The sequence below is a fragment of the Phyllobates terribilis genome, unplaced genomic scaffold (genome assembly GCF_046119375.1).
Source record: "Phyllobates terribilis strain yellow unplaced genomic scaffold, ASM4611937v1 Scaffold_1__5_contigs__length_1240528914, whole genome shotgun sequence".
In the NCBI taxonomy this organism is placed as follows: Eukaryota; Metazoa; Chordata; class Amphibia; order Anura; family Dendrobatidae; genus Phyllobates; species Phyllobates terribilis.
In genome coordinates, this window is record NW_027362761.1 from 601205447 (window position 1) to 601227711 (window position 22265).

Consider the following 22265-nt stretch of genomic DNA (forward strand, 5'->3'; position numbering starts at 1 on the left):
AGCAGAGAGCATTAGGCTTTGGCCTCGCTGATTATCACTTCATACTTGAGGCCCACAATGTGCTGGGTCCTTGGTACCGGGGGTGAGGACCACAACAATGTAATTTATTCCCTGATACATAAACATAGAATTACCGGTTCTGAGAGACGAGTCTCATATATAAACAGATACACGGCAGGTCATGTATTCAGTCTCTGTGTCTCCACAGATGGATCCAGGAGGAGAAATCCACCAGAGAGATGTCCCCGTCCTCTGTATCCCCAGGACTGTCCAGAGGAGAATCACAACATCCCGGAGAGTCATCAGGTAGACGGTGCTGAGCCCTGTACCGGATCTGTATATGGGGGACATTTCTGATCGAGGTCATAGATGTCACAGATTTTGGTGGTTTCTTGTATTGTGCTGATTGTTACATCTGATATATCAGGAGGAAGATCCGACTAAGAATAAAGTGAAGGACGAGACTGAAGAAGAAGCGATGACGAGGGAGGATCAGCCGTGTGTGAGTGACGTGAAGGAGGAGATTCCGGTAGATGTTTCCACAGGTATGTATAATGACCGGCGTGTGATGATGATGATGACCGGTGTGTGGTGATGATGATGACCGGTGTGTGATATTGTATGAAGTCTCCGGTGCAGTGAAGCTTTATCCGTTGTCCACATCACAGCAGAAGAGTCCGGTGATGGCGCGGCTGCTCCTGTAGAGTCCGGCTGTGCACCGATGACTAACGGGGCCGCCTCCACACCTGTTTTTGATGATTTAGGAATCAAATTCTTAATTTTCCTAATTATATGACTTCTAATATTACTTCCATATTGTTCTTACACAAGTCCCGTGCTGCCATATAAATGACTGAGCTTGTGATCCAGACAGAACCTTTTGCAGAAGATTCCCTGTAATGAGGCAGATGGAGGCATTGTGGACCCCATCTGACCTGGATTTGGCATTCTCCGTCTTTTTCAGCGTGCGTAAAAGAGCCGTTAGCACAGTTTTGTGCATCTCTGAAAAGAAGGACACAGCTGAACAGAGGCCTGACGGTGTCCAGAGTAACTCTGCTGCCACATTATAGTGAATGGATCCCTTGGGGGTGTCATCTGAATCACGTATTTTGTAGATTTAGATGGAAACCCTGATGTAAGTGCTCAGCGTAGAGCGCAGGATAAATGTGATCTAAAATGTTCTGTACCCCAGAATGCCACCAATAAAAGCTTCTACTCAACCCACGAAAAACAAGTCCCCACTCTGGTTCATCATATTAACAAAAACATAGGGTGTCCACATTATGTGACGTGGCTCCCACCTAATGAAATCCAGCAAGATCTGCTCATCTAAATATCCTCTCCTCCTGTGCCCCACAGTATGCTTAAACCACAAGTAAGGCTATGTGCCCACGATGCAGAAATGAAGCAGAAAAATTCTGCAGCATTTCTGCATCTCCCTGGCAGAAAAATTGCATGCAGATTGTGCATGCGTTTTTCCTGCAGAATACATGCGGATTCACATGTGTACCCACGTGCGTTAACGCATGTGTTTCCGCATGCGGACTGACAAGCACTTTCCAGGCGATAGCATCACTTGGAAAGTGCTTGACAACTAGGTCACACTATATAAATGCAAACGGCATGGATTTATACAGTGTGACCGTAAAAATAAAAAAATAAAGCTATACTCACCCCCGATGCCGCCGCGTGTACTGTCGCGCTCCTTCCTGGTTGCCGGCATCTCGCGAGACAGCCTGCGGTCACATGACCGCAACGTCATCTCAGGTCCTGGAAGGAGAAGCGCTGCAGGGGCCGCCGGACAGGTAAATATAACTTTATTTATTATTTTATTCTTTTTTTTACAGGTACAATGGTACCCAGGTCTGGATGAGAGTCTTCTCTCCTCCAGAACTGGGTACCATCCGCACATTGAAACGCATATTATCCGCTTGTACAAATGTACAGACACGGATTCTATGCGTCTCAATGTAAGTCAATGGCGGCGCTTCCGCAAAATTAATGAACATGCTGCGGATTTATTTGCGCTGCAGAAACGCTGCGGAAAAATCCGCAGCATGTGCATTGACATTGCAGAATGCCATTGGGGACCATGGGGTGCGGATTACCATGCGTTTTTGATGCGTTTCCGCTGCGGAAATTCCGCAGCGGAAACGCATGAAAAACGCATCGTGTGCACGCCGCCTTAGCGTCCACATGTTTGGCATTATTGTAGCTAGGAGAGCCCACTTAATTTACAGGGTGCGTGTCTCCAGAAGCACAAGCTGAGCATAATGTACTAGGCACTGCAATATACCGGGCGCTACAGTGTACTGGGCACTACATCGTATGGGCGCTGTGACGATACAGCTTAAAATTTTAATTAGCCAGACGATTAGATTTGTTAAGTCACAGTGGCTCAGTGGTTAGCACTGCAGCCTTGCAGCGCTGGGGCCCTGGGTTCAAATCCCACCAAGGACAACATCTGCAAATAGTTTGTATGTTCTCCCCGTGTTTGCTTGGGTTTCCTCCAGGTTCTCCGGTTTCCTCCCACATTCCAAAGACATCCTAATAGGGAATTTAGATTACGAGCCCCAATGGGGACAGTGCCCATAATGTCTGTAAAGCGCTGTGGAATTAATGGAACTATATAAGTGAGTAAAATAAATAAATTAATACACTATTATCTTGGTGTTGACTTGTAAATGTTTGTGTATTTATGTGCCTGGTCAATAAGAACAGACCAGTATTTGTATTACCCTGAATATGAACTTCTATTCGTTTGGAAACAAAGATGTTTACTATGCTAAAGACATGTTGCACTAAAAGGCAACTAGATGTTTATTTACAAGACCAACTATGTAAATTGATTAGCTCAAACAATGCCCTTCCTAACACCTTACCTGTGAATGTGTAATTGCACAGACAACTGTAGCTATTTTTAAGGGACATGTGCTTCTGTAGTAGTTAGTCTTGAAGCAGAGAATCAGAAAGGAGAATGAGAGACATCCTTCAGGACAGTAGATGGGTAGCATGGCAATTCCATTCAAAGACACACAGATTTGGATTCTACATGACTCCGGCATAAGGGTATCAGCCCTGACTGGAAAGATACGGATCTCTGCTCTATTGACCATCAGAGAACAAGGATACATTTGGGGAGACCAGGTTATGACGATGAAGTCACTTGGCCACATAGATATGTTGTTTGGAGTTGCCAGGAGGGACCCACCGGTCGCCTGGAACCCATGGAGACATTCAAAGAAGCCAGAGTGGGACCCACCGGTCATCTGGCCCCATGGAAACTCTCGGAAAAGCCAGGGTGGGACCCTCGGGTCACCTGGCCTTGTACCTTGATGGACTACTAGCTTCCTAAGCTTACCGCTACCTTCTCTCTGTGGGGAGCCGCCAGAAGCGGGAAGCCACTGGTTGAGGTAGTTGGCCATGGAAGTTTCCAAAGTCGCAGCTGTTTTATCCCATTTGGGCGGAGAAGGAAGGGTGAGACTGTGTAATGTTGTACCATCTTAGGTATTTGCTGGGACTGTTCTGTGTGTTTATTGTCCTCTTTGTGGGTCAGTAAAGTATTGCCACGGTGTTTTACCCTCACCCTGTGTTGTCTGAGTAGCATATCGCCCATGGAAGACCCCAGGTCTTCACAGGCACTATAATGGAATATATGCATTTTCACTTTGCAACATCCATTGCTGCTCATTTCTGAAAAACATCGATGTAGTCAAATTCATCACTACACCTGTAGATAAATTCCCAGATAGGTGTAATTTCCAAAACGGGATCACTTGAGGGGGGATTCTGCTCTTCTGCACTTAGGGGCTCCATATATGGAGTCCGCAAACTATTCTAAAAAAATTTGTTCTCCAAGAGTCAAGTAGCGCTCGCTATATGCTGCCCCACGCTGCATATCTGACCGTCTTTTCCAAACTGTATCTATCTGTCTCCCGGTATGTTCCCTGCATCCAATATCTGCTGTGTATCCACTGATCCCTGCTAATTTCATTCTATCTGTCCTTGGTATGTTTGATCCCATCTGCACGTTCATCACCTCAATCCTTTGATCCCAAAACACACTGGTCCTTGACTGTCTGTTTCCTGAATACATTTAGCCTCTGTGTCCTAATTACTCCCCCCTCCACCCATGCTTTTGTGAGCAGTCTTCCTGCGGCTCCTGCACACCTGAGCCATCTCATGTGCTGTTCAGAGCTCCATAAATCAAGTGAGCCAAGTCTGGCACAGACGGGTCTGGTTTCTAAAGGGTCGCTTTTTAAGGGTCTAAAAATGAAATATGCCAAAAATGGGCCAGAAGTGACCAGAATGTACGAATAACTATTTACTAATTGTACTTAGATTCTCTTTCTCATTCACACTTAACATTCATTATGCTAACATACACCCTTACTGTTTTTGCCCCACTAATCCTCACTGTGCTTCGCTATCCCCAAACCCCAGCACCCTCTAACCAAATCATCATCTCTCCTTCCCTCTTACCTCCCCACCTGACCTCATCTACAGACCTGCTCCTCAACCTCAGGTCTATCCTACCAAAACATAACACAAGCCGGACACTCTCCTTCTCCCACCTGCTCTCCCTCTCTCTCCCTTTCCTTACTGCTGGCGACATATCTCCCAATCCTGGACCCCCACAGCTTGCACCTTCCACCAATTCCCCCACCTATCGCTTCAAACCAACTGCAAACTACCACAACCTCTCCTATGTAAAACCCGTGCCCATGATGCCCACCCCCATGCTCCCTCTCTCTGGAGCACCCTGGAATGCAACAAGCTCCATTTTGTCCACGACCTCTTTACCTTTCGCAGTCTCTCCTTCCTGGGCATCACAGAGACATGGCTGACACCTTCCGACACTGCCTCCCCTGCTGCGCTGTGTTACGGTGGCCTCCACTTCACCCACACTCCTCGCCCTGGTGACAGACATGGTGGAGGAGTGGGTCTTCTCCTTTCTAACAACTGCACCTTTGGCCCTATTCCCCCTCTACCTGACACCTTCCGACACTGCCTCCCCTGCTGCGCTGTATTACGATGGCTTGCACTTCACCCGCACTCCTTGCCCTGGTGACAGACATGGTGGAGGAGTGGGTCTTCTCCTTTCTAACATCTGCACCTTTGGCCCAACTCCCCCTCTACCCTCCCTTATTCTCCCTTCTTTTGAAGTCCACTCTGTCCTTATCTACTCTCCCTCCAACCTCCAAGTGGCTGTGATATACCGACCTCCGGGCCCGATCACTGCCTTTATTGACCAATTCGCCACCTGTCTTCTTTACTTTCTCTCTGCTGACATTCCTACAATCATCATGGGCGATTTCAACATCCCCACTGACACTTGCCAGTCAACAGCATCCAAATACCTGTCACTTACTTCATCCTTTGGACTTACTCAGTGGTCCTCCTCAGCCACCCACACAGACGGACACACACTAGACCTGATCTTCACCCGACTCTGCTGCTTATCTAACCTCACAACCTCCCCCCTTCCCCTATCTGACCACCATCTACTCACTTTCTCATCCCTGTCCTGGTCATCTGTCACCCATGTCCAGCAACTAGCACGCCCCCTCAGAAACCTTGTACATCTAGACACTCACACACTCTCTGACTCTATTCTACCACTGACATCCATATCTTCACTCCACAACACAAACAGCGCCACTGCTTTCTACAATGCCACTCTCGCATCAGCTATTGACTCGGTTGCCCCTCTTATGCATGGCAGAGCACGACGAGTCAATAGGCAACCCTGGCATAAAAACCTCACTAAACAGCTCCAATCAAGCGTGCAGGGTAGCAGAGCGGCGTTGAAAGAAAACACATTTTCAAGATGACTTCACTGCATTCAAACAAGCAACACTCACATTTAAATCAGCACTCACCTCTGCTAAACAGGCCTACTTCACAACCCTCATATTTTCCCTGTCCTACAACCCCAAACAGTTATTCAACACTTTTAACTCTCTCCTCTGCCCTCCACTTCCCCCTCCGACCTCCGTCTTCTCTGCTGAGGAGTTTGCCACACACTTCAAAAACAAGATTGACCAAACACGGCAAGTCTTTACTGCCCAACTACCACAATCCCTTTGTTTTCCACACCATTTCCCTACCTCTATAACCTCCCTTCCCAATATCACGGAAAGAGACCTTACTCGTCTCCTCTCCAAATCACACCTCACCACATGTGCACTCAACCCCATCCCTTCCCACCTCCTCCCCAACCTCACCCCCACACTCACCCCATCCCTAGCCCATCTCTTCAACCTATCACTAACTTCTCGTACCTTCCCCGCTGCCTTCAAAAATGCCTCAATCACGCCCATCCTCAAAAAGCCATCCCTCGACCCAACCGCCTTGTCCAGCTATCACCCCCAATTATCCAGCTATTTTTTTGTGTCTTCTCCGTTCAATGGTATAACATTTTGTGAAACACATATGGCGTCAAAATGCTCACTACACCCCTAGATAATTTATTTGTGAAAATTATTAATTTGTGGCCAAAATAACATTTTTGGGGGAAATTTATTTATTTTTTTTAACTTTCACGGTCCAATTTCTTAAAATTCCGTGAAGCACCTGTGGTTTCAAAATGCTCCCCATACATTTTAGATAAATTCCTTGAGGGGTCTAGTTTCCAAAATGGGGTCAGTTGTGTGAGGTTCCTTCTGTTTAGGCACATCAAGGACTCTCCAAACGCGATATGGCGTCCGCTATCTACATCAGCCACTTTTGTACTCCAAACTTCAAATGGCGCTCCCTCCCTTCTGAGTCCTGCTGTGCACCCAAACAGTAGTTTTCCTCCACATATGGGGCATTGACATACTCAGGGGAAAGTGTACAACAAATGTTATGGTCCATTTTCTCCTGCTACCTTTCTGAAAATTAAAAATTTGGAGCTAAAATAACATTTTTGTGGAAATACTTTTCCCTTCCACATTGCTTTAATTCCTGTGAAGCCCCTAAAGGGTTAATAAACTTCTTGAATGTGGTTTTGAGGACTGTGAGGGGTGCAGTTTTTAAAATGGTGTCACTTTTGGGTATTTTCTATCACAGGACCCTCAGTCACTTTAAATGTGATGTTTTCCCTAAAAAATATGGTTTTGTAAATTTTGTTGGAAAAAATGAGAAATGATAAACTTTTAACCCTTCTAACTTCCTAACAAGTTTCATCAATGATGCTGATGTAAAGTAGACATGTGGAAAATGTTATTTATTAACTATTTTGTGTGATATAACTCGCTGGTTTAAGGGCATAAAAATTCAAAGGTTGAAAATTGCAAAATACTCAAAAAATTTTTGCCAATTTTTTTTTATATTTTCAGAATTAAAGGCAAATAATAACGACCAAAATTTACCACTAACATAAAGTGCAATCTGTCACGAAAAAAACAGTCTCAGAATCAGTGGGATACGTTGAATTACCACATAAAGTGATGCTGGTCAGAATTGTAAAATGAGGCCTGGTCATTAACCCACATAACGAGCAAAGTATCTTGGTCCTTTAGGGGTTAATGTACCTTCAGCACTATTGCAGTCTTCTAAGGTTTCCTATTATGCTCTTATACATGCTGTGGACCTGATTACGGTGGCCGGAGCTCGACTGCTCCTGGATGTAGGGCCGCCTTCACTTTACCCGTCATTGTGTTAATGTTATGGCATGTAGTTGTCTTCCTTATTACCGGTACTTTCACTGACGAGGGTCTTCATTGTGAGCTCCATAAAATACATTTAGAAATCTCTTTGGATATGATTTTTTTCTTTAAAACAAATCTATCTTTCCTCCTTACAGGAAATCCTTGTGAGAATAACGGTTTATCACTAAATTGTAAAAAAGAAGATATCAGGAAGCACTCTAATGGAGGAAACCTCATCACCCTTCCTGCACCTCCTGGACTTCACAACACTTCACCTTCTTATAATCCTCCTAATCATGAGGAATCATCTCCTGAGCAATCTCACATTGTTACCACAATTCCAGGTGACACAGATACAAGATTTCAGTGTGACAAGCAACTTACTAAAAGCTCAGATTGTTTAATACAAAGAAAACACAAAGGAGAAGAGCCATACTCCTGTTCAGAATGTGGGAAATGCTTTACAAGTAAATCAAAATTTGTTATACATGAGAGAATTCACACAGGAGAAAAGTCATTTTCATGTTCGGAATGTGGGAAGTCCTTCACAGATAAAGGGAGTCTTATAAAACATCAGAAAATTCACACAGGTGAGAAGCCGTATTCATGTTCAGAATGTGAGAAGTCCTTCACAGATAAAGGGAGTTTTACAAAACATCAGAAAATTCACACAGGAGAGAAGCCGTATTCATGTTCAGAATGTGGGAGATGTTTTATAGATAATTCAGTGCTTGTTAAACATCAAAGAATTCACACAGGAGAAAAGCCTTTTTCATGTTTACAGTGTGGAAGGTGCTTTCCAGATAAATCACAGCTTGTTGCACATCAGAAAATCCACACAGGAGAGAAGCCATATTCATGTTCAGAATGTGGGAAGTCCTTCATCGATAAAGGGAGCCTTATTAGACATCATAAAATTCACACAGGAGAGAAGCCATATTCATGTTCAGAATGTGGGAATTGCTTTAGACATAAAGGGGATCTTATTAAACATCAGAAAATTCACACAGGAGAGAAGTCATATTCATGTTCAGAATGTCGGAAATGTTTTATAGACAATTCAGTGCTTGTTAAACATCAAAGAATTCACACAGGAGTGAAGCCTTTTTCATGTTTAGTATGTGGAAGGTGCTTTACAAATAAATCACATCTTGTTAGACATCAGAAAATCCACACAGGAGAGAAGCCGTATGCATGTTCAGAATGTGGGAAATGCTTTACAGATAAAAGGAGTCATTACACATCAGAGAATTCACACAGGAGAGAAGCCATATTCATGTTCAGAATGTGAGAAATGTTTTATAGATAATTCAGTGCTTGTTAAACATCAAAGAATTCACACAGGAGAAAAGCCTTTTTCATGTTTAGTATGTGGAAGGTGCTTTACAAATAAATCACATCTTGTTACACATCAGAGAATCTACACAGGAGAGAAGCCATATTCATGTTCAGAATGTGGGAAATGCTTTACAGTCAAAGGGAATCTTATTAAACATCAGAGAACTCACACAGGAGAGAAGCCATATTCGTGTTCAGAATGTGGGAAATGTTCTAGAAGTAAATCAGATCTTATTAAACATCAGAGAACTCACACAGGAGAGAAGCCATATTCGTGTTCAGAATGTGGGAAATGTTCTAGAAGTAAATCAGATCTTGTTAAACATCATAAAATTCACACAGGAGAGAAGCCATATTCGTGTTCAGAATGTGGGAAATGTTCTAGAAGTAAATCAGATCTTGTTAGGCATCAAAGAATTCACACAGGAGAGAAACTGTTTTCTTGTTTACAATGTGGAAAAAGCTTTAGAGATGAATCAAAACTTCTTATGCATCAGAGAATTCACACAGGAGAGAAGCCGTATTCATGTTGACTTTGAGAAATGCTTTACAAAAGAAATCAAGTCTTTTGAGCCACGAGAGAAGTCACACAGGAGAGAAGCCGTATTCATGTTCAGAATGTGGGAAATCTTTTGCACATAAATCATATCTTGTAAAACATGAGTAGTCAAACAGGAAAGAAACTGTAATTATGTTCTCTGTGTTTCATCAATTTTAATAAACATTGCTCAGCATAAATGAGTACACCCCTTTTGATAAATTTTATTTAATATCTCACTGAACACAAGAACAATTTCTAAAATTTTGCCAACACTGAATTCCATAGAAATTTTTTTAGAATCAAAACATGAAAGTATGGTTGGTTAGTGATTTGGTACTCGCCCGAGCATCTCAGTGCTCCAGATGTTTGGTACTCGGCGAGCATATTTTGAATGCTCGGGCGGGAGCCTGAGTCCTCTCCCTGCATGTTTGGTGCTGTTTAGACATTTAGACAGCCAATTAACATGCGGAGATTGCCTGCTTGGCACGGTAATGCCTCAGCCTTGTTGGTTGTGGCATTACCGTGATTGGCTGGCCGCATAGCGTCATTGGGTCTATATAAGACCTGGCGCCGCCATGCTCGACACAGTCACTCCGGAATCAGACAGTGTAGGGAGAGGTGCTGCTGAGCGAGGGAGAGAATTGGCGGTTGTTTTAGTGAGGTATTCCACAGCATTACAAATCTACACTAACAGTCCTTCTAAAGACTAATGCTACTGAATATTAATCCTGGTGATAGCAGGAGTTAGGCAGGCAGAGTTTGTGGAGAGCGTATACAACACAATAGGATCCTGTGCATGCTCTTTCTGCTGCTGTTACTCATATCCATAGTCCTAGATATCAGGGATAATATTCTTATTGCTCTTAATCCTGATAATTTTGGTGAAAGCAATATAATACACCATTTTTACTGCTCCATTTGCTTCTTAGCAGCATACAGCCAGATTTGGTTGATTTGAATAGCATTGCTGTATTGTGGAAGCAGAGAAACTTCTCCATCATCTCAGGTGGTCAGATATTACTGCGGTAATAATCCAGACATTTTTGGGAACGTGACAGATATTATACTCCATTTAAAGTCTGCCAGTTGTGTGTTCAAACCTATTCACACTTGGTCGCTGACCAATAGCTTATCTATTAGGGCAGTGTTCCCCAACTCCAGGCCTCAAGGCCCACCAACAGGCCATGTTTTCAGGATTTCCTTAGTATTGCACAGGTGATATTTACATCACCTGCACAGGCAATAATCCCATCACCTGTGCAATACTAAATCCTGGAAACATGATCAAAGCTATACATGGAGTGAACATGCATGATTATATATAAAAGACCCACCAATACAATTCAAGATTGACATCACATGATTACACTACCAATACAAAAGACAATCAAGATAACGTCACATAATAAAGTCATCAGTAGAAAAACCCCAATATAAAACTACACAAGTAAGTACAATAATATATAGATTTTAAATAATTATACATGCGAGCATATAAGATGCGATGTTAATAGTGGAGCGTAAGTTCGCGTCGCATATTCAGGCCGGTAGGATAACATGTATCCAAATTCATCATCCAATTATGCCTCTCGGTTTTGGAGACGTTTTCTGATGTCTCCTCCTCTGGGATTGGGTATAATTTTTTCGATACTGAAAACCTGCAGTGAAATCTTCTTGTTGTGGCATTGTATGAAGTGCCTGGAAGCATAGGATGTGTTGCGTCTGTATCTGACATATTATATACATCTGTGATCTGCTCAGAGAGTCGTTTTTTTAATCTTCGTATGGTGCACCCCACATACATTTTGTCACATGAATTACATTTAATAACATACACCACATGATCACTGTTAAAATTAATGTATTGTTTGATATGATTGTGATTTGTCTGAATTATGAAAGTCCCTTGTTATTTCTACATTTTGGCATAAATTACATCGACTGTGTCCACACTTATAAAATCCCTGGCAATTAAGCCCGGTGTGGCGTTTTTGTATTGGATTACATACATTTGGGGATAAAATATTCCCCAAGGTTTGTGCTCTTTTGGCTGCTACCCGGATACCTGGGGTTAGAATTTTAGAGAGTCTGTTGCATCATCCTGAAGAATAGGTAAAAAAATGTTAAGATTATCTTTTTTAATACTATAAAATTGTGGACTGAATTGTAAAGAAAGTACTAAAGTATTAGAAAGATAATCTGAACATTTTTACCTATTCTTCAGGACGATGCAACACTCTCTATAATTCTAACCCCAGGTATCCGGGTAGTATTAGTTATTTAAAAAATATATATATTTTTGTACTTTCTTATTTGTGTAGTTTTATATTGGGGTTTATCTATTGGTGACTTTATTATGTGACGTTATCTTGATGGAAATCACACGATTAAACTACCAATACAAAAGACAATCTTGAATTGTATTGGAGGGCCTTTTATATATAATCACGCATGTTAATTCCAGGTATAGCTTTGACTAAGAACGCAGGCTTGCCTTTGAAACGCGTTGCTTTGCCTTTTTTCTCCATGGAATTTCCATTTGACCATTAAAATCTTTTTGTGCATGACAGAAGCTGGAACATTTTGTATTTTTCCTTCTAACGCAAGTGGTCCCTTGAGGTCCATGCTTCAGGACGCCAGGAAGTGTGGGTAAGCTGTTTTTTTTTTTTTCTCCTGTTTGACAGATATTATACTCCATTTAAAGCCTGCCAGCTGTGTGTTCAAACCTATTCACACTTGGTCGCTGACCATTAGCATATCTATTAGGCCACTACCTAAAACTGGTCAATAGACATGATCCTATATTACTGCAATAATAATACAGACATTTTTGGGAATGTGACAAATATTATACTCCATTTAAAGTTGGCAAGGCGTGTGGCAAGGTACGGGAAAGTTGACGTTGCCAGTCCAACTGCTTGGTCTTCCCGAGTCTTGCTCTTTTTTAAAGACTGTCCAGTTAACCCAAAAAGGCCATTTGCAACATCTGCAATGCCAGCATCAGCAGGGGCAGCAAAACTATCAGCCTAACTACAACCAGCATGCTCATGCACACGATAGCAAAGCACCCGTCTAGTTGGTCAGAGCGCCAGGGTCCAGCAACAGTGTCTGCGGGTGACACCACTACCTGTTCCGCTGTTGTGTGTGCACGACAATCCCCTGTCTATGGCGCAGGCGAAGATGCCTCCCGCCTTGCACTTGTCAATGCACACTTGCAACCACCACCATCAGCAACCATTTTCTTGTCCCAGTGCTGCGTTCAGTTGTCCCTACCCCAGCCCTTGGAACGCAAGCGCACATACGCAGCTGACGCGCCCCCTGGGCTGTGGGGTACCTGGTGCTGGGCCGCGGTAGATGCTGGGGGAATGTCACAGTGGCGGTGACCCGGTCCGTGACCCAGGGCGGTCAATAAAAGGGGTTATGTATAGGGATTTATAGAGTTTTTATAGAGTTTGTGACGCCACCTGTGGAATGTGGCTAAAGGGAGCCGCCGCTGCGGAGCAGTTCTCTGAAGCTGATGTTACTGCAGCAGGGATGGTGTGGCTCTCCTCAGGAAGAGCTAGCTCCAGGGCAGTGTAGATGATGTTGCAGGTAGTGCTGGGGTTGATGGCGCAGCAAGAAACACAGAGACAAGCAAGTGCAGTCCCAGGGTCTTTACTGGTGCTGATTAGACAAGCCGGGACTAGGGTACTGGCTAGAAGTGGAAGTCCGGGCAGCCTGGAAACAAGTAAAGAATCCTCCTTGCCAGGTGAAGTTGGAGGCCTTCCCTTTCCACTAAACTCTATGGCCCTGCTACTTGTAGCGGTGCGGTGACCCTCGTCCCCGAGTGCGGTATTTCTGTGCTCACCCGTATGGCAGGCAGCTCGGGCCTTGCTGGCGCGTCACTCCCACGTGGCGGTGCTGGACCCCTGCGGTGCTGCTGAGCCTCCGGGCGTCTGATGGGCCAGGAGACCTGCAGTCTCCTGCCCTCCGGTTTCTGTGGCTGAGCCTTCGGTGCCCCACAGCCTTGGACTCCGGTGTCTGGTTCTTCTGTGCTTGTTCCTTCTGGGGTGAGCTGCCGCGCAGCTCCACTCCCCAGCTCCTCTCTCCTCGACTTCCTCTCTTCAACTCCTCACACTAAGACTAACTAACCCCACCCCCAGATCCCAGTTGCCAAGGGGAGCCTTTGCTGGTCTGGAGCCAGGAAAGTGTTGCATGTTTAGTATACCTGACTAGGGGACCCCTGCTTGCTTCCAGGCATGGCATTACCTCTTTTGAGGGAGGCAATGCCATTGTGGCAACCAGACCCCTGGGGTGCCACATTCCCCCCTAGTTAATTTCAGTACTCCCGGACTGAGGATATATTTCAAAATTAACAAATAACAATTACAGTTCACATTAGAAGATTATGAATTTAACATTTCTTGAACGTTACTGGTTATCAAAACATTATAAAACACTGTTAATAACATTCTTCTTTAGCCAGGTGCAATTTTGAGCAACATGATAGACCCGTCCGGAAACCCTCAACGTAGGCCCTGGGCGTGGCTGCAGGGCATAGATGATCCAGGTGTTGGACCACGTCTTTGGCCATGCCAAACGGGTTTTTGTTCTGAGGTCATTTGTTATAATCATAAAACCAATAAGGGGCACTCTAATAAGTGCAACTATTTACAATGGAAAGTTCTTTGGTTATTCACCGTCCATAACCTACAAGTCTTTATACCCTTACCGGGTAACTAAATGCACACATGACCAACTTTTGCAATTCACTTTGAAAACACAACTTTTCTGCTTTACCCTTACGGGTAACTATATACAGCATACATTTTAGTTCTCTTATACTTTAATTCTTTCGTCTCTCCAGCGAGCAGGGAGCTGACCTTTTGTACTCCTGGTCGATCTACGTAGTGCATTGGTAATCACTGCTATACCCTGGTCCCTTGTGTCTACCCCTGGTGTGGTGGGTTCAATGTGAACTACTCTACGGGTAGTCTGAGGTAACACTGGTAGGCTGGGTAATCTCCTACGAATTCTTTGGCTCACCATGGGTACGACAGGTTCACTGCTAGCAGAGGGTAGATTCTACTGGTGTGCTGATGATGAAACCTCTGTCTCTGGGGCCGACTGGTCTTCCAGATGTTCTGGGACTTCTGCAGCTTCCAGTGAGGCCGCTTGGAGAAAGGTAAGAACTGGTACTACAATTGCATTGTTCACCTGCGTCCAAGACCGGGGAAATTCTCCGAGTACTGTTTGGACCACTTCCTCCACTCCTTCTGTGGGATGAGAGTTGTCTTGATCTTCTTCTGTGTGTTTCAACTGTTCAGGACATAGCTTCAAGTGATCTCTTGAGACTGCCGCTGAAGTTTCCCCTCCATCTTTGCTGATGAGGCACACTTTGGTGTTGTCGTAATTCGAGGGTAGGACGGTGTATGGCTCAACCTCCCACTGGTCATCTAATTTATGGAGTCGTCTCTTTCTCTTAAGTACCTGCTCTCCAGGTGACAAGGGAACGGTAGGTGCATGCTGATTGTAAGTCTTCTCTTGCTTCTGTCTTGCTTGGGACAAACTTCTTTCAACACACTCTTGCACCTTGCGATATTGTTGCTGCCGCTCGGTATCCCAATCCGCATCTGGTGATGTCGTCTCTGGTGTTAAGACTCCCATGTCTAAGTCGATGCGTAGCTTACCAGGTCTTGCTCTCATCAGGTAAGCGGGTGTACAGTTGGTGGAGTTCACCGGGATGTAGTTATACAGGTCCACCAAATCTGGTAACTTCTCAGGTCACAGGCTTCGTTCTTCAAGGGGCAACGTCTTCAACAGGTTTATTACCACCTGGTTCATCTTCTTACACAACCCGTTGGTCTGGGGATGATACGGCGTTGTCCTTATTTTCTTTCAGCCGTACAAGTTACAGAATTCCTGGAACACCTCTGCTTCAAAGGCTGGACCTTGGTCGGTAAGCACCCGTTCAGGGCTGTCTGAGCCGTCTGGTCTTTTACTGGCACTACTACCAGGAACCGGGAATAGTGGTCTACTATGGTCAGAGCGTAGACATAGCCTGACATGCTTGGGGCTAGCTTCACGTGGTCCAAGGCTACCAGTTCTAGTGGCTGTTTGGTGATGATGGGCTGCAGGGGAGCCCTCTGGCTGTCACGGTCTTTTCGTCTCAGGTTGCATGGATCACATTCTCGACACCATCTCTCGATTGCTTTCCTCATGCCAGCCCAGTAGAATCGCTCATGTAGCAGGACTTCCAACTTCTTCCACCCGAAGTGTCTTGCTCCATCGTGCTACGCTTCTAAGACCATTGACGCATCCCGCCTCGGGACTACCACCTGCCAGACCAGTTCATGTGTCCGGGAGTTGATGCTTCTTCGACACAGCTTTCCTTCGTAGATGAACAGTTTGCCCTTCTCCTTCCACAACTGTTGGGTCTTCTGTGGAGCATCTGGATCAGGGTACGAGTCAGCTTGCGTCAGCAACTCCTTGACTAGGCAGACAGCCGGGTCGCTATCCTGCATTTCTGCCCATCCATGGTGGGGCAATGGGTTGAACGTGGCCTCTCTGTTGGCGGAGCGCTTGTCCCTCACGCAGTGGGAGCACTGGGTCACCCCATGACGATGGAAAGCGGGTATCTCTATCTCTTCCAGCTCTTCCGGGTCTTCTCCCCCATCTGGCAAGTTGGGCATTCTGGACAGCGCATCAGCATTTGCATTTTTATGCCCCGCCCGATACTTGATGGTGAACTTGTAGTTAGACAGTCGGGCCATCCATCGTTGCTCTAGGGCACCAAGTTTCGCAGTCTCCAGGTGCGTCAGAGGGTTATTATCTGTGAAGACTGTAAATTTGGAGGAGGCGAGATAGTGCTTGAAGCGCTCCATTACAGCCCAGACTATGGCGAGAAACTGCAACTTAAAGGAACTGTAGTTGCCAGGGTTCCTTTCCGTGGGCCAGAGCTTCCTGCTGGCGTATGCAATCACTCGCTCTCTGCCTTGCTGTACCTGGGACAGCACCGCTCCCAATCCCATGTTGCTGGCATCTGTATGGAGTATAAAGGGTTGGCCATAGTCGGGGTAGGCCACGGTCTCCGGTCAGAGCCATCTTCAGTCGGGTGAAGGATTCGTCTTCTGGTTTACCCCATTTGAATGGAGGTTTCGGGTTCTTGGCCTTCTTGGACTGGCCTAACAGGAGATCCTGCATGGGTGCTGCTATCTTGGTGAAGCCCTTGATAAATCTTCTGTAGTAGCCTACCAGCCCGAGGAACTGCCATACTTCCTTAATAGTGTAGGGTCTTGGCCAGTCCTTGATTACTGTGACTTTTTCAGGGTCTGGCGCTACACCTTCGGCGCTTACCACATGACCTAGGTACTGCACCTTGGGCTTCAACAGGTGGCATTTGGACGGCTTTACCTTCAGGCCAAAACCAGATAGGGCTTCAAACACATTGGCCAGGTGCTCTAGGTGGTCTTCATATGTCTTAGAGTAGACAACTGCGTCGTCCAGGTACAGCAGGACAGTTTCAAAGTTCTTGGGTCCTAGGCAGCACTCCATTAACCGCTGGAAGGTTCCTGGGGCGTTGCAGAGCCCAAATGGCATGCAGTTGAACTCGCTGAGGCCCATTGGTGTTGTAAACGCGGTCTTTTCTTTGTCTGCCTCTGCCACAGGAACCTGCCAATACCCACTGGTGAGATCCAAAGTGGAGAAATAATTAGCAGATCTTAATGCAGCTAGTGACTCCTCAATCCTGGGTAATGGGTAGGCATCCTTATGTGTAATGCGGTTAATCTGCCTGTAGTCAACACACATCCTCATTGTACCATCCTTCTTTCACACGAGAACTAATGGAGCTGCCCAGGGGCTACAACTATCTCTGATCACCCCAGCCTCCTTCATCTCCCGTAACATTCCTTTGGCACATTGATAGCGAGCTGGGGGTACAGGCCGGTACCTCTCTTTAATGGGTGGATGATCTCCCGTGGGGATATGATGTTGGACCCCTTTTACCTGCCCAAAATCTAGTGGGTGGTTGCTGAAGACCCGCTCATACTCTTGGACCACCCGGTATACTCCATGCTTTTGGTGCAAAGGGGTGGAGTCAGTGCCCACTTGTAGCTTCTAACACCAATCCTCCATCTGCCCCTTGGAGCCATTATCCTCCGCCGGTTTGGATGGAGGCAAGGGTTCCACTGTCTTTATTGAGTTTTTACTGACAGTGAATAACATAGCAAGGGTAGCATTCCGGGGTAAATGGACCTCTTTCTCCCCACAATTCAGGATGCGGATCGGCACTCTCCCCTTGCAGACATCGACTACCCCCCTGGCTGTCAAGATAGTGGGCCTACTGTCAGAGTACACGGGTTCTACCAGGGCCTGATAATCTTGACCCCTGAGACCAATTGCTGCTCGACACCATATCAACATTTCACTCCTAGGGGGCATTGATAAGGGGAATGGATCGCTCATTCTGACACTGCCGACTTCTCCACCAGACAGCTCTACCTGTTGTCGTTTCATCAGGGCTCTGATCTCCTTCTGCTGCTGACTGGAACTGGCAGTCTCTGCGACCTGTTGCAACAAAACAATAATTTCTCCAAGACAATTTTCTATCACATTAGTGCCTAAGGTTATCATGGGATGACTTTCTCGGCGATCAATATCAATAATAATCATTCCTTGTGATGGCAGTTCTACTTTGCCAACTTTTATGGTCACCTCTTTATACCCCACCTGAGGCAAGGGCTGATCATTGCTGGCACAGATACTAAGATGTTCATCTGGACGGCGGGTAATGTCTGAATCAGTCCAGTATTGCTTATAAAGGATATATGGCATCGTTGTCACCTGGGACCCAGTGTCTAGCAACGCGTTCATTGGGATGCCATCAAGCACGACAGGTAGGACCGGCCGTCCTCCCACGTATTTGTCTCGCCAACTTTGTGGGCCTGGTCGTCTTACTCCTGGGGGTTGGCCCTCTGCCCCAGGTGTTGCTCGTTTAAATTGCAGTAGTGTCCCGCCTTTTGACAGCGGCGGCAGATGGGATGTCCGTCCTGGTCGTAGCGATCGCTGTTCCTCCCTCTGGTCAGTGGAATTCTTCTCTGTCGTCGCCACGGGACGTCATCTGGACTGGAATCCAGCTGGATCATTTCCTTTGGAGATACTTGCATGGCTTGCACGGTTTTAGTTAGTGTAGCCACACTTTTGGTCAGCTCCTGGACCTGAAGGCGTAGGTCTGCAAATGGATCATTATCTAGGGTCTGCGCGTCGTCAGCCTCCACAGGTGCTGGGGGAAAGGACGCCACCTCCTGGTGGTATGTGATAGCTGGACGCCGGAGGGATGCAGTGCCACTTGGGATTGATTCTCGCAGCACCCGGATGGCTCTGTCTTTAAATTGTGCAAAGTCCAGATAAGGGTTTTGCAGAACCATAATGTGCAGCTGTGTCCTGTGAGCGCTGGACAGGAGCCCCTCAACAAACTGCTCAGTTAGCAATCTGTCCTCATCATGCACACTGTCAGGGTCTATCTGTTTGATGGCCCGCAGCACCTCCTGCAGGTTTAGAGCATAGTCCCGTACACTGTCCTGCACCCTTTGTTTGCACCCGTAGAACTTCATTTTAATTTCTGTTGCGGTGCGGGTGTCAAAGGTATCCTTCAATCCGGCCAGTATTTCTTTTACAGTGCCTTTATCTCTGCCCGGCCAGGACTTCACCTCTCTCTGGGCTGCACCGATTAGCTGTCCTATGAGGATGCTGACTTTTTGCTCCTCAGACAGGGGGTACACTTTAAACAAACTGCGCAGTCTCTCCTCAAAGTCGTTCAGGGTGTGCGACTCACCTGAGTACTGGGGCAACCACGCCGCCCCCGGTATGTAAGGCACTGATAACGGCATTACAGTGGCGGCGGCCACGCCTGCGGCTGAGTCCTCCATGTTGGGCATCTTCCTCCCCACTAGTGAACCTCTGCCAGGTCCTGGGCGTCTCCTGACGTACCAGTATGCTGCTCTGCAGGTGGAAGGATCTCTTACCCGGCGGTTCTGGATCGGGGCCTCTTGCTTCCCCTCGGCGGGCGGCAAACCACATGATAATACAGTTCAATAAAGTCTATGGCACACAGGACCCGGTTATACCGGGCTTCGTGAAACCTGTTTGTGACGCCAAGTTGACGTGCCCCCTGGGTCGTGGGGTACCTGGTGCCGGGCCGGTAGATGCTGGGGTGATGTCACAGTGGCGGTGACCCGGTCCGTGACCCAGGGCGGTCAATAAAAAGGGGTTATTGATAGGGGATTTATAGTGATTGTATAAAGTTTGTGACGCCACCTGTGGTATGCGGCTAAGGGAGCCGCCGCTGCGGAGCAGGTCCTCTGGAGCTGATGTTACTGCAGCAGGGATGGTGTGGCTCTCCACAAGTAGAGCTTAGCTCCAGGGCAGTGTAGATGTTATGGGTTATGCTGGGCGTTGTAGTGCAGGGGTTGATGGCGCAGCAATAATCAGTCTACAACTTAATGGCGGTTTCCTCTTAGCTTTACTGGTGGTGATTACACAAGCCGGGACTAGGGTACTGGCTAGAAGTGGAAGTCCAGGCAGCCTGGAAGCAAGTAAAGAATCCTCCTTGCCAGGTGAAGTTGGAGGCCTTCCCTTTCCACTAAACTCTTTGGCCCTGCTGCTTGTAGCTGTGCGGTGGCCCTCGTCCCTGAGTGCAACGTCTTTGTGCTCACCAGTGTGGCAGGCAGCTCGGACCTTGCTGATGTGTCGCTCCCACGTGGCGGTGCTGGGCCCTGCGGTGCTGCTGAGCCTCCGGGTGTCTGATGGGGCTAGGAGACCTGCAGTCTCCTGCCCTCCGGTTTCTGCTGCTGGGCCTTCGGTGCTCCCACAGCCTCGGACTCCGGTGTCCAGTTCCTCTGTGCTGGTTCTTCTGGGGTGAGCTGCTGCGCAGCTCCAGTCCCCAGCTCCTCTCTCCTCGACGTCCTGACTTCAACTCCTCACACTAAGACTAACTAACCCCGCCTCCAGATCCCAGTTGCCAAGGGGAGAAACTCTCCTTGCTGGTCTGGAGCCAGGAAAGTATTGCATGCTTAGTAAAACCTGATTAGGGGACCCCTGCTTGCTTCCAGGCATGGCATCACCTCTTGTGAGGGAGGCAATGCCACTGCGGTAACCGGACCCCTGGGGTGCCACATATCCATAATGTATCTTTTTATTCCTGGACATTTTATTACAAGAGGGTATATGTTTTCTACAGTATTTTAGTAGTGTACCCTTAAACATGCCCCACTTATGTTCGGTTGACAGATACCAGAACTCACAAAGTGGTCTGCGTCCAACTGTCTTCAGACAGACCAAACTAAGCAGTCAATTCCAGACGCTCACTGACAAATCCCACAAAGTGATCTGTGTCCTGGACAGACCCCACACAATGTGATGGTGTTCAGGCTACACAAAGGCTTAGGGTCAGCGGGCACCGCAAAAAAACACCTGGACCAACAGACAACCACTCAGTCGAAAACACGCACTAACTGGACCTTTACTGGGTTGAGAAGAGTAGGACATGAGGGACAATGACAGGAACACTCACAGTAAGAAACAAAGGTCTTATTCTGCTGCCTTGTTTGCTTTTTTTCCTCCTTTCCTCTAGTTCTTGTCTGTCTGCTCAGTGTCTGCTGCCTTGTTTGCTTTTTTTCCTCCTTTCCTCTAGTTCTTGTCTGTCTGCTCAGTGTCTGCTGCCTTGTTTGCTTTTTTTCCTCCTTTCCTCTAGTTCTTGTCTCTCTGCTCAGTGTCTGCTGCCTTGTTTGCTTTTTTTCCTCCTTTCCTCTAGTTCTTGTCTCTCTGCTCAGTGTCTGCTGCCTTGTTTGTTTTTTTCCCTCCTTTCCTCTAGTTCTTGTCTCTCTGCTCAGTGTCTGCTGCCTTGTTTGCTTTTTTCCTCCTTTCCTCTAGTTCTTGTCTCTCTGCTCAGTGACACCATTTTCACTCCTGGGTTCCAGCATCATCATTGTTTGAGTTATGCTTCTTCATTTTGATTCTACAGATAAAACTAAATACTTGGTTCTTCAGTTTCTCTTTCAGCCATTTCTATTTGTTTCTGTAAACTCTGTCCAGTGAAGACGACATAAGCGCTCGGACAAATGTCATAAGTATAAGAAAGTTTAACCAAAATAGACAGCTTCCTTTATAACCACAAAGGTAATTTGAGAACGCGTCACGTAGATGTGGCCGATCACGAACACCACTCCGCAATTGGCCACCAATCAGAACTTATAAGAACAAGTTATGTAGAAACATATCATTATCGGTGTATAATCATGGATACAGCTACTCAGTTTGTAATATAATACAACTAATAATAGAGAATTGGAGTGTGAAGCCTTGTCATCTGGTTCAAGGTTAGTGTGGAATATAATGGAAGGCAATGGGCAGAATTCATACATAAGAAACATCAAGCGACAATTACTATATCACTGAGTAGCTTTCTTCTTCTGGGTTTACATAATGTGGCCACAGCAAGACAATGTATCGCAACTGTATTATGTGAACTAACTCTAGTGATAAAGTTGATGTATTGCTTTTAAGTCACGACCAGTATGCCCTCAGCAGGGACATTAGAGCCTGATCACAGCTCCAGCGATGTGCACCTCGCCCCAACTCCCCTACACGCTATATTTCCAGATGCTAGTCCCATGTGTTGGAGATGTGTGGAGGAGGAGGGTGACCTACTACATATTTTCTGGACCTGTAAACTCCTTTCTCCTTTTTGGGGAAAAGTACAACTAGTGATTCAT

At 46.3% G+C, this 22265-nt stretch overlaps 2 protein-coding genes across 2 annotated transcripts in view; both read left to right on the top strand.

The window, feature by feature from the left end:
• LOC141272310 (gastrula zinc finger protein XlCGF66.1-like) overlaps positions 1-22265 on the top strand; it is an 81527-nt gene that overhangs the window by 28856 nt on the left and 30406 nt on the right. The window lies entirely within an intron of this gene.
• Positions 7732-9655, top strand: LOC141272332 (uncharacterized). Its single transcript, XM_073682935.1, has 2 exons — positions 7732-8866; positions 8949-9655. Exons 1-2 carry the CDS (start codon positions 7747-7749, stop codon positions 9503-9505), a joined length of 1677 nt encoding a protein of 558 aa, XP_073539036.1. The 5' UTR covers positions 7732-7746; the 3' UTR covers positions 9506-9655.